This window comes from Psittacula echo, assembly GCF_963264785.1.
Source record: "Psittacula echo genome assembly, chromosome: 3".
NCBI lineage: Eukaryota > Metazoa > Chordata > Aves > Psittaciformes > Psittacidae > Psittacula > Psittacula echo.
In genome coordinates, this window is record NC_137736.1 from 114741080 (window position 1) to 114759155 (window position 18076).

The 18076-nt window shown below is 37.0% G+C and overlaps 1 protein-coding gene across 2 annotated transcripts in view; it reads right to left on the reverse strand.

The window, feature by feature from the left end:
• Positions 1-18076, reverse strand: part of CNTN5 (contactin 5) — a gene marked incomplete at both ends in the record, with an annotated part of 355379 nt that overhangs the window by 26097 nt on the left and 311206 nt on the right. For both annotated transcript variants that reach the window (XM_080614312.1, XM_080614311.1), the window contains 4 exons: positions 3675-3909; positions 4916-4986; positions 14059-14208; positions 14640-14798. In XM_080614312.1, the coding sequence (XP_080470438.1) occupies positions 3675-3909; positions 4916-4986; positions 14059-14208; positions 14640-14798 (615 nt within the window). The remainder of the gene's footprint in view (positions 1-3674; positions 3910-4915; positions 4987-14058; positions 14209-14639; positions 14799-18076) is intronic.

Consider the following 18076-nt stretch of genomic DNA (forward strand, 5'->3'; position numbering starts at 1 on the left):
CACTGCCATCAGCATCTTCAACATGCTGCTGCAACTTGTAATAGTTACTCTGGTAATGTAACTCTGTGTGTGCTTTGCCATAGTAGCGACTTGTTACTGGATGAAGCAGGTGAAACTGCATTGACAACGAGGTACAAGAACTGAGGTTGGCCAAATGCCTACTACCACAGTCAAGGGCAAGACTGGGTTGGCCTCTGTGTTTGCCACCAAGAAGAACCTTTAGCTCCGCTGTTGGCTGCAACCCAGCAGGCATTGAGCAGTGGGGACACATGCCATGCCAGACCTTGATGTGAGGGATGGCCTCCCCTGTTATCAGAGAACCATCTAGGAGAGAAAGGGCAGGCCCAGCAGCCTGTGGTTGGCATATGCTGGAGATATGATCTAGTCCAAATACCTTGCTCAAGTAGGGTCATCTAAAAGATATATGAAACAAAAAAAGGGGAATGCAAGGATTTTCTCCACATGACAAACAATTCCTTGCCCAAACCACTGGTTCTATATGAAGACCTACATGATAACGAGTGGAAAGGACCACTGCCATTGCTGACATGGGATCAAGGATATGGCTGCGTACAGCTATCGACAGGACCATACTGACTGCCAGCGAAACATATAAAGTCCCAGAACTCAACAACATAAAGAAACAACGACAGAAATCTTTGTAATATCTGTTCTATTATGTGTGACCATGGGTAATGGACAAGTATACTGGGCACGTTTGTTATATTCCCCATTATTCTGACCTGGCACATGGCGTGTAGGATTCACTGGTATGCCACATGTTATAAAGGTTCAAGTGACTTCAAATCAGACTAATCTTACTGAAATAATGCTGCCTGGAGTAGTGTATGGTTATGTTAATTACACAGGTCAAGCAGTGATAGAGCGGACACACCAGATTGTAAAAAACATGCTAGCAAAACAAAAAGGGGGAATGATAGGGGAGACCCCAAATGCACGAATCGATGGAGCATTGTTTGTCTTAATTTTTTTAACATTATCCAGTTCTGATTTACACACGGGTATGAATGTCCCCCCAGTGATTAGGCATTTTTTTGCACTAACCCATGTAGGCTCAGATCTTATCCCAGGGAAAGAACTCTTTATGGTAATGGTAAAGTCTTTGGAAAATCATAACTGGGAAGGTCCTTTCAGGTTAATAACTTGGGGAAGAGGCTATGCTTGTGTCTCCACAGAACAAGGACCCTGATGGATCCCCACACGATGTACCCGTGCGTTTATACAAGCAACAGCTGGCAATGAAGATTGATGCCGATTCATCGCTGGTTTGAAGTTAACCCGTGGGAAATGTACAAAGTTAACCGGTCTCTTTTTGGAGAACCAGTCAACAGAGAGCACATCCGTGCAGAAGCGTATTGCAACTGGACTTTTGCAAGACACAAAATAAAGGTCTTCAGATTTCACCAGAGCTGGAGTCCGTCTTTGATATGCCACAATAAAGTTTCCTTAACTTTTAATAGTTTTATCTTAGGCCTTTATTCTAGATGTCTGCAGAGGAGTGAATTGAGAGTATGATGAAAAGCAAGTAAACTCATGGTTTGCTAGATCAGCCCTAAGACCATAATATATTGTACTGTCAATCTTTATTTAATATCTTCTCTTCAACAGAAATCCTTGGGAAAATGTACCTTCATTTGTTTAGCTGCTTAAGTGTGAAAGTCCATGCCTCCTTCAAAACCAGTTCCTCCTTTTCTTATGCATAGCAAACTGAAATGCCTATTGTCCTCAGTGTCCATATTGCCAAGAACTTGGGTATAATAAACTGTTTTGTCACTCCTTTAAATTTGCAGTGTATCATCTAGGGTTATTCTGGAGAAAAGCTTTTTATAAATTAATTTTGCACTGTATTTCACAGCATCCCATATTTTTTCCTCAAATACAAGTCTTACAAAATATTTAGCCCCATAGAATTCCTCTTACCAAAGGAAAGTCTAATGTACAGACACATACAAAGACTGAATTGGCAAAGCTATGATGGATAGGTACTTTTAAATAACTGAATTATAATCAGGAAACTTGTTTTGTAGAGACAGCCTCCGAGAGCATCAAAGGTTAATTTTAATAATTCTATTAACATAATTTGCAAAGTTCATATTTTTTAAAAAAAAGTTAGGAAAAAAGATATATATGTGTTACTGATTATTCCTTCTCCAGTCTTGTCCAAAAAACAAGCGAAGGACTACTTAGTACAATTACACATTCAACTTTTTTTAAAATAGCTTTTGCTATTTAAAAGAAATCCATTAAGGTTTTGTTTCCCTTCCTTTGCAAAACTCTGTCTTTACTGAACTTTCTGATTAGAGTACAAAATTGTTAAATAATAAAAGCATCACCACTGGTATCACAATATCATTTTCCATTGAGGAATGTCAATGAGGGATGTCAGCTGTAAAATTTCCAAGTTGTAGGGGGCAATTTTTACATTTTAAAGTGTAATTGTTTTCCAAGTAATATGAATACTTGGTAATGCTGATCCAAACAGTGGAACACAAACAAATTACTGGAACTGCTTTTAGCAAAAACAGCATTTCCAACCTCTGTAATTACTATGAGAGAAGAGCAGTATATAATTTCTACTTCGTCATGGCTCCAAAATGACACATTTATTGTAGGCTAATATAAAATAACGTTTAATGGTTTCCAGCTTCACATGAAATGCCATTATCTTGTATATACATTTTTGTAGATATATTATGAAATTCATCCCATCCATCTGTACTTACTCTTTTAACAGGAGACAGTGGGATAACTCAAAGATGGCATAGTAAAGAAGAACTGAAGTATACGACTTGCACTAATGGAACTGCTAAAACATTCCTGTGGATAACATTTAATTACCATTTTTGTGTATGGAAATTTCCAAACACTGGCCTCTGTTAACAGTCAGTACAGAACAACTTCTTTGCTAGTATAAATTTGTTTTGTTTTGTCTGTGGTTTTTTTTTGTGTTTATTTATTTATTTATTTTTCTTGCTTGTTTTTTGGTTTTGTTATTTTTTTACAAAATCCTGTTGAGTGTCATATCAAGCTGACATAGAAATTTTCAAGAAATATAAGAAATATTTTTCATTTGTTCTTCTGAACTATTATAGTAATTCACATTGAATATTTGGACATTAATAGAAATTCAGAACTCTTATACTAATTAACTAAAAGGAGAAAACAATAGAAAAATAAAAATAAGATAAAAATTGTACTCTGCAATTTTTGCTATCCATTAATCAGGTAATGAACATTGATAAGTGAATTTATTTAGTCTTTGAGCTGTTCTCTGATTAACCCATCAAAATTACCATGAACTGCAGAAACATTAGAAAATATCAGCTTTTCTTTGCTCATTCATGGAGCAGCCCATCTTAAAGTTAAGACTACAGATTTCATATTAGAGATGAAATTTCATTAAAGCTTTTTTTTTTTTTTTTGTTAGGACTGATGTGGCTTGATGTCTTTTCCTAACCTTTCTCACTTGTTTTCTGGGGAGCCTTGGCAAATTAGTTCATCTCCTTCTCTGCAAAGCATGCTTAATGTTACATAGCACTTTTTCAAAGAATTTTGAAATTGAAGATTGAAAAAGCATAGTATAACAGAACACATTACATAAAAATAGCTCAGTATAGTTCATAGTATACAAGTTAACTTCATGTTGAACTGACCTCCTTCAGCTGAGCAGATGACCACAATAGGGCTGAAAGGACCATCTCCTTTGTTATTGTAAACACCAACTTTCACCTCAAAAGGAGTCAGAGGTGGCACACTTTCATCTCTGTAGATGAACTTTGAGGCATCTGAAGATGTCACCATTTTTTCCTTCCAGCCACGTGTTCCATTGGGTCTGAAGGCTACAATATATCCAAATCCTTGTCCATTCTGAAACTCTTCTGACACTGGCTGAAAAATAAAGTTCAGGCAATGATCAGATGTGGTTTTACTAATTTAGAAAGAAGCCAGAGTGGCTGACCATAATCTGGCTGCTAATGCAAGAATGATCCCTTACAGTTGCATTATAGGATTTTACTCTTCCACTAGGAGAGTTGCTGCTGTTTATAGTTATAGACTATAAAGCAAATCTGCTCTGTCAGTTGTCTGAGCTAGCTGGTGTAGGAGAAGGCAGACATGCCAACTGAATACAGCCTTTTAAGATGTCCTAAAATTCACCATTTTAAGCAGTTAGAATTCTGTGTGTTTCTTACCATCTGAATCTCTCCTAAAGTTGGCTAGGCTAAACTATTTATCGTTAAAATCCCATGTCCTACTTGATGTAATTGTTCTTGGGTTTATATATATGTATATGTACATTTTCTGAATCTGAAACTTTATTATGAATTCAGAAGTTTTGAAAAGTCCTCAAGAAAAGTCTCTGTTCTCCTGAATCATTTATGATTAGCAAAGAAAGCAACTCCTGCAGTTGCCCACTAACATAGTCATGCATCTGCGTTTTATCTTGTATCACAAATATCTTCTCAAAATAAAGGTCTATTTCAAGTCTTTAGTTTTATATTTTTACTAAATTCTTAAACCAAATAATTCTCAAGTTAAAGAACAAAAAAACCAAGCCAAAAAAAAAAGCACAAAACAGCTACAAGCCTTTCCTTCTATTCCCATAGCTATTATTTCATCTAATGTAGCATAAGATCCAGAAAAATCAAATCAACCCAAGCAGTAGAACAGGAAGAAAAGACTTAAGAATTAGCACAACTGTTGAGCTGCTGCTATAGTGCCCTCTACCACATGAAAATGCACATTGCTTCAAAACTTTAGAACATATTTAAAGAACAGTATTTTGTGTTCATGTCCTGCCAAGATTTGCTGTAACAAAACCCCAGTACACTACTCTTTACTTTGCCCTCAAAGAAGTAAACATGAAACAGAACCTTTAATCAGAAAAGTCCCTTACCTCCCACGCTATTACTAATTCATGTCGCCTTCCACTTCTGCCACTTACATTAGCTGGAGGTGTCTTTGGAACTGTGAGCAAAAAGGAAAAACAACAAAAACAAAGCAAAACAAAACAAAATGTCCAAGTTATTAAAGTTTTCCCCATAGTAATAAGTTGCTGCAGCAGACATAAGGCTGTTAAATCAGAACAGAAATAACAAACATAGCAGTCTGTGGTCAAGAAAATTTGCTCAAGTTTCATTTCAGAGCTACAGTCAAGCTGATAAACTCAAACAAAGCATCAGCTGAGAAGACAAATAATATTAAAAAAAAAGCTGCTTAAGTGTGATGCCTTCTGCAAATTAGTCAGAATTTCAATGTACAGATCATCTAACAGGTAAATCAGGAACTACCTTGATAATATTTGTATTTTTTGAATAGACAACTCAAAGACAAATGACAGGGAAGAAGTGACATATTTCAGACTTCAAGTCTTAGGTCACAAATTGTATGTTTCTACTGTTTCCCAGGTCATTAGGGATTTTGAATGTCTTAGTTCTTGTAAATCTTTCTCGCATGCTTTATCAGGAAGGCAATTTTCAGAAATTTTAAAGTAACCATGCTTAAACATGCCCTATCATTTCTTTCATAAGGCTGGAAGCAGTACTACACAGTTCTTTAAAAATTGAGACTACCATTATGGTTTTAAAAGCACATATGAGCAGCCGATGAAATTCTTTAAAAGAAATTATAATTATCAACAGTGTGAATTTGCTTATCATATTTTGTAAAACTACAAATCTTAATTGTTCCACTGGAACTGTATAATTTCTTTTATCTTACTTAGTGCTTTCCAAATGATTAATGTTTTGGGCTCATTTGCTTTCTTTATTTGATTAAATATGTCCTAAGAGAAAAACTTTCTCTTTTCTTCTTTACAGCAGTACATAGGTCATTGGTAGAAACACACTGCGAGGCATTAACTGAGAAAGAGCATTCTCTTTAGCTGATTTACTGTGCAGCACTGTGCCTTTCAACTATACAAAGAAAAATACATTTAAATAAATGTACACAGTACCCTTTATTTTCCATGTTGATCATTAACAAATTAAGATCAACGAAAGTGCAGCATTTACTAGATTCTGGAAGTTCACATAAAATTTCAGAATTCATTTGTGTATTATCTTTTTGAACACTGAACTCCCCTTTAAAGAACCTAAGCCATATTCTGTTTTTTCACATAAATGTTGCAAACCCACAAAGCTTATGAATTGCTTCTGATTTACACTTTATCTGTGTTCTTTTCCTTCCTTAAATAAATAAATAAAAACAATCAGTGTGCAACACTGGGATGAATGTTCTACAATGAAAAAATGCAGATAAAGAATCATCTGCCAGTTATTTAACAAGCAAAAATGATGATGCCATCTCTAATGGAGCATATTTAAACCTTGTGTAGCACCCATTTTTCTCTTGCCTTTTTAAGAGATTTTTTAATGTAAGTTATAAAGATAAATGAAGTTTTTATGTAGGTGCCATGTTCCTGATGAGAGAGTATGCTGTATTCCTTTGAAGCACCTAACATGATGGGCTTATTTAACCTGCAGTGTCCTCTTTCTAGAGTTTTCTTATTAAGAGTTTTGCAGACTGAAGCCCTATTTAAATGAATAAATATTACAAGAATGAAACTGTCAAAACGATGGATTTCTTTTGCACCAAACTAAAATGTACATTCACACAGTGAAACTCTCTCAAATGAATAAACATTAAAAGAATAAATGTGTCAAAGGAATAAATTTCCTCTGCACTGCACCAAAGCAGATTACACACACTTAGAGGAGGACATTTTGAAATAAGTAACTATTAAGAGAAGAAAGCTATTAAAAGAAAACATTTTTTTGCAAGGCACTGAGCTTACATACTAGCAAACCTTTCAGCAGCGTCACCTTTATATCAGTGTTATATCTGAATTTACTTATTCATAGCCTATGTTTATTGCCATGCAATTAGTGACTTTCCAATCTTTAAGTTGTTAATTCTCAGCAGTGGCACTCGTGGAGATGCACTTGCACTAAAGCATGATGACTAAACTTGGCTCCTGGACAGGATCCATTGAGCCCGGGGAATGAGGACATTAGGAACTCTTTTCTTTAATGTTTATCAAAGCTGAGAAATTCAGTATTGTTTCTTCTGGATAAATACACCCCAATTAGCAGCAAAGAGCTCTTTGTGTATTAGTATGTCTCATTTAACAAGAAGATGAGAGATCACCACTAACTGGAAAATGAATGTTTCCTTTGCTTAAAACTGGTCCTTAGGATCATAAAATGTGACTATGCTTAGCTTGATCATATGCTTGTAATTCTGATCAAAGCCTTCTCATAAGCCCCTTCGTCAGCTACCTATTCTCACCCGTCTCCTGTTTTATTCTCAGACCATAAGCTCTTTGAGATCAGGTCAGCTCTTCTTTTCATTTGTTTCTGCAACCGCTGGTAATGTTGGGAGTTAAAATCCAGGTCTCTTTGTTGTTCCAGTAATTAGAACAACAAATAGTTACTAAAACCTGTGTTCTGAAAGACATGGTTACCAGATGTAGGTCAAAGTAAATAACGGTGTATGCCAGCACAAGCTGATGTTGAAACATCCACTTGAGACAAACAAACAAAAATCTTGAAATGACTCTGCCAGGAGTTTGATTTAAACAGAAACAGCAGGCGGCTTTTTATTGTGTTTACATTTTCATGGAAGTACCATGATATGCTGAAAATGAAAGTGAAATTGAACACTATTAAAACTTATAACCCCTATACCAAACAAAAAAACCCCTTCAAAATTTTGTCTAAGAGCAGGCACAAAGAATGCAGCCCTCAGCAGTCCTATGAAGCATTTCAACAGTATGCTGAAACTATTAATGAAGGAAAGGTGATATGGAAAGGTAAAGCTTATATATGAAGCTGAGCCCAGTTGTTTAATAATTCAGGCATATCTTATGCATGAAAAACAGTGGTGTTTGTTTAAGACAAAATGTATGCACAGAACTAATGTTGCTGAGGCCTTTGTATATATGGGAGCAGTGGTTATAAAGTGCAGAAAAGTCCTGATAATGCCACCTATGTGTAAAATTCAAACTGTACCTGTTTTAAAAACACAAATGGCTATGTTTCATTTGTTATAACATCAGAATGAAATATATAATGATGTTCAATATTTTGCCCAAAAGCGAGTACCCAAAATCTTCGAGTGAGCTCATCTTTATGGTCTATCAGAATCCACAGTTTTCATTGATAAATAAAAATAAAAGCAGAGTGAAGATAGAGGAACTTTTAGAACTAGTTTAAACACAATTAAGCAGACAGCAGTTTTCAAAATGTTGGACACAGTGGAACACTGGAAGGGAAGCTAACATCTACTCCAAATATTCATGGTTTCATAGCTATGGTATTAACTACCACTTCCAAAATCTTACCCAAACCTTATGAATGCAGATTTTAAAGTACAAATGTAGTTTGAAAACTAACACTCTTAGTTGTGGATAAGGTATGGTTTAGGAGGAAAGGGTTTGTTGCAGCACTTCTTAATGTGAGGACCAAAGCAACAGCACATCCATCAGTACTTTCATCTCAGTTCTTTTCCTTTCCATATAGATTTTATATATGTGTATGTGTGTGTGTGTGTATCTGACTCCTGTTAATATCTCCTGCAGTACACATCTGGAAAACAGAGATGTTAAGTGAAAACCCTTTCAACGTGTGAAAGGCCAGCCCTCAAGTTCACACCCTCCCACAAAACATTTCATATTTCATTTGTTCAGTAATGCAAAACGTGCTAGCATCTCGGAAGTGGATGATAAACTATATTCAACTAATGGAAAACAAGGATGGCCCAACTGGTCTCAGGATCTGCGTTTCCTTTCTCATTTCATCTGTGTTTTTAATACTGGTAGTTTAGTAGGTGATAGAATTCAGTTCTATTCACTGATGATACTGTCATGTGTCATCTGTGGCTGAATAGCCTCCAAATCACCACATATAGGACTGAAATCTCAAATGCTATGATATATATGCCAGAGAACCAATTCCTTAGCCTTCCTGTTATTCTTTTAGCATCACACACATTTTGATTGTCTGCCAATATATATTGCATATTAAATTGAGCCAGCAATAGTATGTATTAGTAGCCTATTGGTTCTAAATATATCCATGCAGTCATGGGTATGTTTTTCTTTATGGAAAAGCACATTTTCTACAAAGCCTTTAGTAGCCCATGTAATCATCTCCAAATGTCACATATACAGCAGGTTATTAATTTTTTTCTAGAGCAAAAAATACTTATGATAACAGAAAAAGCTGCAGCTTCTTTTATACAGGTCACAAAGAAATAGAACACCACTCCCAACAAAAGAAAAACAAACAAAGCCAGTCTAAACCAGGTATCTTTCTTTTTTTTTTTTTTTTCCCTGGGCAGAGGCCTTTCTTTTTACACTATGAAGAAATTCTAGCTGAAAGTAAGTGTGGCATAATGGAAAAAAAGAACTTATTAAAGATAAAGCCTGAGAATAACCTGTTACTAATAGAGTGCACTACATCATTGTTACCTCGTAAAATCAAGTTTGCATGCATGATTAGCAGGTTAAACTTTGATTCTACTCAATTTCTCTCTCCCCATGTTTTCCCATGAATAGATAATGTAATTGATGCTTTGCCCCCAGGCTTCAAATGACCGACTGCCTTAGTGGAATGCCAGACATGTTTAAATTCGTGTTATTGGCTCTCTTCACCTTGTGGACCTGTAAAATATGTATCAAGGCTAGAACTGACAGAAATGCAGCAGCTGGCTAAAAGATAGATGTGCCAGAAAATTGCAGTATTATCCATTCTGATGAAAGTAGCTATGAAAAGCAATCATGGTAACTAAATACGAACTAAGTAATAAGATTAGAGTTTAACTAGAAAATTAAAGCAAGTGGAAACATTTATTATTCTGTTGATTTCTTTATACCATCCCAAGTATTGTTTTCATGGGTATTTTTAGGTAATAGACTGATACAAAATGTCGTTCCCATCATGGGGGAGAAGCAATAAAATAAGCGAGGTGTGGGGAGAGAAGAAGACTTTAGTCTCCAGTCAAATTAGCTTGTGCCATTAAATTAAAGATGCCAATTTCCACTTAAGTATAAAATACGGGAAGCAGAATCACAGATTTGCTGCCTCTGTGGGTTGTCTATACGGTTATCATGCAGCCTGGTGGATCTCAACTCTCGTTTAAGCATGAGACACAGTCACCTTCTCCACTGGGAAACTGGTACTTCTGGAATTTTACCCAGTGCAGGGCAGCCTACCTGTTTTCACCTGTGGGGCACATCTATGATCACTGAAAATAGCCAGGTTGCTCTGCCTGGGTCATAAGTAGAGAGACTGATGCCATATTCTTTCTGAAATATGTCCTTTCACATATATGTCTTTTATGACTTGAAAGCTATGATATTAGAACTGGATCCCATGTTAACAGAGATTTTCCCTTGAAGCCTTCAGATAAAAATAGGTATTAGAGGCATTCTGAAAAATAATGGATCACTGGGTGCACCAAGACAGATATTAATGTGCTAATCTGGAAAACCAGATATGAAATCCAGTGAAAACTATTATTAGATTTCCTGTCAGCATCTGAAAACTATACCAAGGGTGATAATTCACACAGTCTCTGTCTCGAAGGACAGAGCTAAACAGGATCTGCACTTTGGGAATATCTGAAGATCAGGAATAAGTGGCTGCTTTTTTTTTTCTTCTGCTGAAACAGGTCACAATTCTATGACTCTATGAAGTCTTTGGCATTTCAAAAGTGCCATTAAAATTATAATCAGCATGCTATTTTGCAGAGAACTATATGTGTAACAAGTTGTTTGATTTGTTTGTTTGTTTTTTTGTTAATGGTTCTTTGTTTAAAGCACAGTCCATTGTGTTCTGACTTCACAGCTCTTTGCAGATTCTACCAAACTGGGAGATTATGTCTTCCTGTAACTCCCATCTTCTCATTCCCTCTATAGAATATTGCATCTACTTTTTTTATTAAAAAAAAAATCAACCAACGCAAACCCCAAAACCATTCGAACTGAAACAGAAACCAAATCTTTTCTTACAGAAAGGTCTTTTGAAATTGAGGTGGTGGCAACAGACTTCTGCTGTTCCATGTCGTGTTAAGCAGGCGCACCAAACAAATTCAGCTTCAATTTCTCTGAAGGCTGTTAAGTTGTTTTACTGGCAGCTGTCTGGATTTCAATGTCATGCTACAAAATGCTCCCTTCTAACATGACATTTGTGCAGCTGTAAATCTGGTAGCAAAAAGCTATTCCTAACTGGAAAGCTGCAAGTGCAAGTCAACATCTAGCGTGCCATATTTCCTGTTTGAACTAATGTGTTGCTGATTTATTATTCGAGAAGGCCTGTATTGTTATCAGCTACAGTGCTGTTTATCAGGAGGACCCCCATGTACTGGAGTGCAGATCATTGCTACTTGAGTTAAAGACTGTTCCTTCTGGTAGCAGCGATAGTGGAGTATTACCCAGAAATTAACACCAATCACTGAGTGAAAATACATTGTATGCTGCATGCTTTGTCTCTCCCAGGATTATTCCTTTTTTTTACTAATCATTATTGTTATTTATCAATTCATTTTTACAAAGGTGAAGTTGCAGTGATTGTCCAAAGGAATGCTAAAAATGGATGTGCATGAAGACCATTTTCACTAGTGTTGTAGAAATGTGTTTTAGTAAATACAGCCTTTGTTTGATAAACACTGGGAAAGAAGAAGAACATGGCAGCTAGAAGAAATCTGACATTTTCAAACCTCAGTTTGTGAGAAGAACATTCACTCACATCTTAAGTACGCCAGGCTGATTAAAATCCTGAACCATCCTTTCAAACACAGGGAACATTCATATCTGTGAAAAAACATAATCCTGGGCATGCAAACTATTACAGGATAAACTTTTTCTAGAATATTTTTGTTCTCTTGATAAGTACCCCCTGAACAAATAAGAAGTCATTCAAACATCTGGGTCTAGCAGTATTTTTACTTCCCATGAAATACGGAACAAAATCAAGGAAAGAAAAATGGTGGTGAAATAAGAGGTTATTTTGAAAATAATTTGAGATGAAAGTAGCTGGTGTTTTTTATTTCATTTCCCTTTCCTTCTTTTCTTACAGAACAACATGTGTAGCATCTGAATTTTCTGCTAGACAGTTACCGAATTTCACACTGTGGGGAGCTTTCAGAAGATGAGAAGGATAGTTGGAAAGAAAGCACCCTTCCACATGCATGAATGGGAATCAGATCACTCCAGTGCAGTTCTGTGACTGCACAGTGAAATTTAATATCAGCCAGCAATTACACAGTTATTTGAAGTAAAAAAAAGTCTTACTACAACTGAAGACAGGTTTGTTAGACTTTTTCTGGAACAACACAGCCAGTTCTGGGTACCACAATGAGAAAGACATTGATCAACTAGAGGAGGTTCATAGGAGGCCACTGGGATGGTGGGACTGGAGCATTTGCCTTGTGAGGAAAGGCTGGGGAAGCTGGTTCAGACTTGTTCAGTCTTGAGCAGAGATGGCTTTGGGGGACCTAACACTAGCTCCCAGTGCTTATGGGGAGGTCACTGAGGAGACAGAGATGGGGTCTTCATAGTGGTGCAGAGTGGGAGAGTGGGAGAGCAAGAGACAGTGGTCATAAGCTGACATATGAGGAGTTCCAGCTGGATACATTGAAATAAAAATCACAATGAGATTAGTTAACTGCTTGCACAGGTTGTCCAGAAAGAATGTGAAATCTCTCTCATTGAAGGTTACAAAGACTACACTGGACAAAGCCCTGAACAATCTGCTCTGAAGACAGTTTACCCAGCTTTGAGCAGAAGGCTGGACTAGAGATCTCCCAAGATCCCTTCCAGCCCTGATTATTCAGTTAATTCTGTGGTCCTGTCTAAGAAAACCAGCCTGAAAATTCTGCTGTGAATGCTTATGGGTGGCATATACACAGACTGGTGAACTATGGAGCTGAGGCACAAGATTAACATACCTTAAAAGATAAGAGTTTTATTTTGGAATGAGAGAGGTGGACACATTTTGTCATTGCTACTTGTACTTCTTACAATCTGCCTTAATGAGAAGACAGAGTGCAAAACAACTGCTGTATTTGTCCAGAGTATTCACAACTTTGAATTTGGCACTCTTCTACTAGGTATGATCAACAAAATACTTACAAATTATTCATCTGAAGAAACATCCAAATCAAATCAAAACTCTCTAGGCCTCCTAAATAACAAATAATAAAGAATAATCTGAAAGTCTTCTGAGGTGCAGTTCTCTTCTGAGGCTTTATTCAAACCCTTTCTCTATCTCTTTCTGCCTCTTAAACTGTGTTTCTCAAGCTGCCTAGGGATTTTTCTCAGATTCCCAATCCCTCTTTTTGTCTCTTCATTCTGCCCAAGTTACTTACAATGATTCCAAGCTTTGTGAGACCACTGCAATTTTCCTGAGTCCCAAATAGGATATAAAACATTTTTCCTGGGCTCTCACAGGACCATCTCAGTTAGAAACACAACGAAATTTTTTTAAATGCAGTAACAGTTCATGGTAGAGTGTGCATGACAAAGAAACACTTAGAGCACAAGATACTTCATATTAAGCTGCTTCCCATGACTTTCCTATCTTGCTGAAAAGAATTCTGTGCACCTTCAAGGAAAGAAGTTATGAAAAATAAGGAGGGAGAGACTGCTCGGAAGCAGTTGTTTTAAGAGACTGAGAAACAGCCTACAGTTGAAGAGCAGTGGAATCCTGCTACAGGGCAGGCAGCAATGACTTGAGTGTTAGCCAGATGAAAAAGTGAAGTAGCCTGGATGGAGTAAGACAGCAGAGAATGGGTTTATTTGAAATTTCTATTTAATATTGAAATAATAATTTAAATAATATATTATTTAAAATAATGAAAAATTATTCCTGTAATTAAAACAAACTGGCTCCTCATTATAAAAATATCACCCTGGAACAGTGATACTGAACACACAGATGCTTACCAGGGACAAGAGTATAGGCCTATTATTATTATATTTAAATACGTCTTGTTTCTGATAGTCCTGGAAAATTAACTTTATTATCCTCTTCTTACCTGCTTCATTGGTTCTGATCACTCGTGATGGTGTACTTGGGTCTCCAGTCCCAATTTTGTTGGTTGCTACAACTCTGAACTCATACTCCACCCAAGGGTTCAATTCGACAGCCATAGCAGACTCCATGTCACCACTTATCACATCTGGAACTGCAGACAGTAAAGAAATGCGTAGGTCACTCAGAAATCTGAGGCTCACATGCATTGTCTCAATGGCAAGTGGACTCTGTGATACAATACTGCCATTAGAAATGATAAACATCAAAGATCTAATACGTCATAAATCACAGCTAGGTTTTTGGCACTGTGGTACTCCTGAAAAGACACAGATTGAAGGATATAGGGGAGAGCTTTCTGCTTATTCACAGATGCAGCATGGCAGGTGTCTTTTTGTTGTCCTTTCAGAGATGTTGCTAAGTAACATAAAAGGAATGAAAAAAGAAAGAAAGAAAAAAAAATCAGTGCTTTTAATTTATCATTGTTCTATTAAGAGTATCTGTCCCTGCAGTTGGTGGTGGTTATTATTGTGATGAGCAGGAGTTTTGAACAGTTTAGTTGTTCTGTTTGAAAGTTTTTCTCACCTGTTTTTACGGTCTGCCAGCCAAGAGAAAATGGACTGCGTGCTTGCAGGTTGTAGAGGGAGATAGGGCTGTGATTGTCTGCCCCAGGACTCCAGGAGAGTGTTGCTGTTGTATCTGAAATTTCCTCCACTATTACAACCCCTGGGGGACCAGGAGGACCTAGAAATAAAGTGGAATAATCAAACAGACTACACCATCATGGCAGGTGAGCAGTAATAATAGAGGAGATGCATTCTGTAGGGACTCCGTGGAGTTCAATATCCATGAAATACAAGGGTTAAAATACACACAACTACATCACAGAGGTACCTCATTTCCATGATTTCTGCTGGTAAACTGTGATTGTTTCTACTGTTTAAATGCTGCATGGATGAGTATCAATTAACTTGTCAGTGACAGTGGAAGAACTAGAAATAGAAACAGATTAAAAAAAAGATAAATCCTCCAATCCTCCATTATAATTGTTCTGAACCTGAAACTAAAGGAAAAAATGAGCAACTTTAAGAAGCATCCAGGTTAGAATGAACAGTTGCAATCACATCTTCTCTTTGCGTGAAGATTGTCAGCATTTCCTTGTCAGCAGGAAAGACTAATAGTGATCAAAATGAAGCACAGGTGGATTGCTTCTTGAAGAACAATAATATTGTTAACAACTGAATCAGGAACACAGCATTCATCCTTCTCAAATTCACTCATTCAGGGAAACCTGCTGAATTACTACCCTGCTGGAAGTGCAGCTGTTTTGATTTAACTATTTGATTTAAAGCTATTAAAACCAAAACAAAATCCAGACCCAAATATTTTGAAGGCTGGTAACTACTATGGGTCCATTAAAAACAAGCAAAAAAACCCACAACAACTTCTCACTTTAAAGAAATTAAAGGATTATTTATTCTACTTAGTTGAACCAAATGAGAATATGCTAATCGCCATTTGTACAGACCATGTGACTCATCCAATAAGTGAGGCATGTGGTAACAACCATGACTTTGCAAATTAAAATGTGGCTGTAATGTCCCATATCCACCCCAATTTTCTTCTTTAATTCTTTTTAATATTGATATTACTGGTGTTAGAAAATATTGGTCATTTGCACTTGCCAAACTAAATCAGTGGCAAGGTTCTCCTGGTTCAGGATCCTCTTCCACAATTGCTGTAACCAGATGTTTAGGGGAAAATGTGCATCTCTGTCATGGGTAAAAGCAGAATAAACATCTTTCTTCTGGTTTCTTTTAAGTAAAAGCTTATATAAGTACTAAAGGACAGGACTTAAAACTTCTGTAAAATGTTATTATTATTATTAATAGCTATAATTATTTATGAAAAATCTGGATGTTCTTAGCATCCAAAATCCTTCTTATTCTTTTCCGTCCTCCTGTTGTTGAAGGCTGAAGTTTTGCTTCTGCTCCTACGCAGATGATGGACTGTGAAATCAGAAATGCACTACTGGAAACTTTCTCCCAGAATGAAACTGCAGGAAGGGTGGTGATGGAAACAACTTTAGTAATAGAAAGCAACTGCTGTTACACTTTTGCAGAAGCCCAATGCTGCTTGCTTGTAGTGCTGTAGTGGAGCAGGCCCTTTGGATACCTGCACTGCCATAACCTGTGATCAGTGGTGCAGTCTCACTTGCTGAACTGTCAGAGCTCAGCAACTGCAGATCAGGGTGGCAAAAACTCAGGTCTGGTGTATATTTTGGTGCTTTTTCATGCAATCATATCTTTTGCTGGCTAAAATCCTTAGTCCATGAGTAGAAGCAAGTTTATCTGAAAAACAAAGGCTAAAAATCCCCATTAACAGAAATATTTTTAGCTCCTGTGATTTTTTTGCCATTTGCAAATGCAAGCAGCTTTATATTTCCTCTGATATGCCTTCAACAAAAGCATGTTTATGTGAACTGTGATAACAGTATGATTAGAGTTTTGTAATAGCTGGGCTCAGTAGCTTCAGAATTGAAAGAGACACTGAATCCTTTAAATGAGAAAGCAATTTACATTAGCTACTTTGCCTTTGTTTTCTTGACAGTGATCTACAAACAATGTTTTCCTGAAATGGAATTCCTGAATGAAATGAATTCCTGGAATGGAAGGAATTCAGTGAAGTCTAGTATTACGGATGTATAATGGAAAAAGACTGGCTCCATCACACACTGCAATTGCTTCACAGAAGCCCAGGAAACAGGTTTTTCCACTTCCGTGGGTAGTGGTGAACAGCTTCAGTGCTGGGAGTCTGTCCTCTTCCCTTCCTTTGAGTGCTATCAGACTTGACGTTGATGCTGCAGATGCCCTTGGACACCTTGTGACTCTTGGTGTTCTGGATTCCTATCTTCATTTGTGGTTGAAATGTCTTGTTTTGATTCCCAGGAGTAAACGTGTCCTCTGCACTCCTGTCTTCCTGCCAAGTGTTTGCTGTTCTTTGATGGGAAGCACCAGGTCAGGCCTGCATCTCAGAATAGCAAGTCTTGGGGCTAATTTAATAAAATAGGGTGATCTTCAATCTCCATCATCTATTGTTTCAGGCTATCTGTTGATGTAGGAAAATATTAGTGAAATTTTTATTTGTAGCCATGAGGGAAAGTTTAAAGGAAAGCTGGGATCTTGATGCGATCATATGTTTTACTGGGTTGGAGCCCTAGGCCCAGAATTATATCTTGGTCCCAGGCACAAACAAGATTAAAGGGAAATATTTTTTTTACTTTTCCTCTACAACAATACTTTTCCCATGCACACTGAATGTTGTTAAAGAGTTTCTAGCCACTGTATTATAGGCAAAAGAACAAGCATCTTGATTATATTAAAGGATGTAAAGTACACTTACACAGACATCTCCTGCTGAATTCTCAATACATTTTGTTTTTGGAGTTCTCTCATGTTTTTTAAACCTTTTAAGTGCATTCCTAGGCATGACAATGTGTCATTATGCTTTCTGAGATGTGTGCTCTGACACAGTCTGCAGGATGACTGCTAAAAAGCATTTTCATTTCCAACAGCAGGCGTTCTTGAAAGCAGATTAATAAAGGACAAAAGCCTCAGTGATGACAAATGTATGACAGCCAGGACCTGAGTGCTATGCAGATGTCACTCACTTTTGTAGAAATCTCATTAAATTTTATGCTTGGATGTAATCATTCATGGTGTCAGCCTGATGGTTAATGCAGAGAAGCTTTTCTCCCAAGGGCTGTGTTATTGTTCAGGATCTCTAAAACAATTTTTATTTGAGAATAGCCAATTGAGGAATAAATGCACAGTCTGCTCAAATGCTTCTCTGGAAACTACACAGAAAATGACTGGTCATAAATGCACTACAGGGCAGTCGACCTTCATAGAGAAGACATTTGGGGCTGCAATAGGCTCTTATGTGGCTCTCGGAGCACTGGAAACCCAGCATCAAGGATATTAAGCAGTTACCTTCTTTCAGAGTAATTCCATAGACTGATG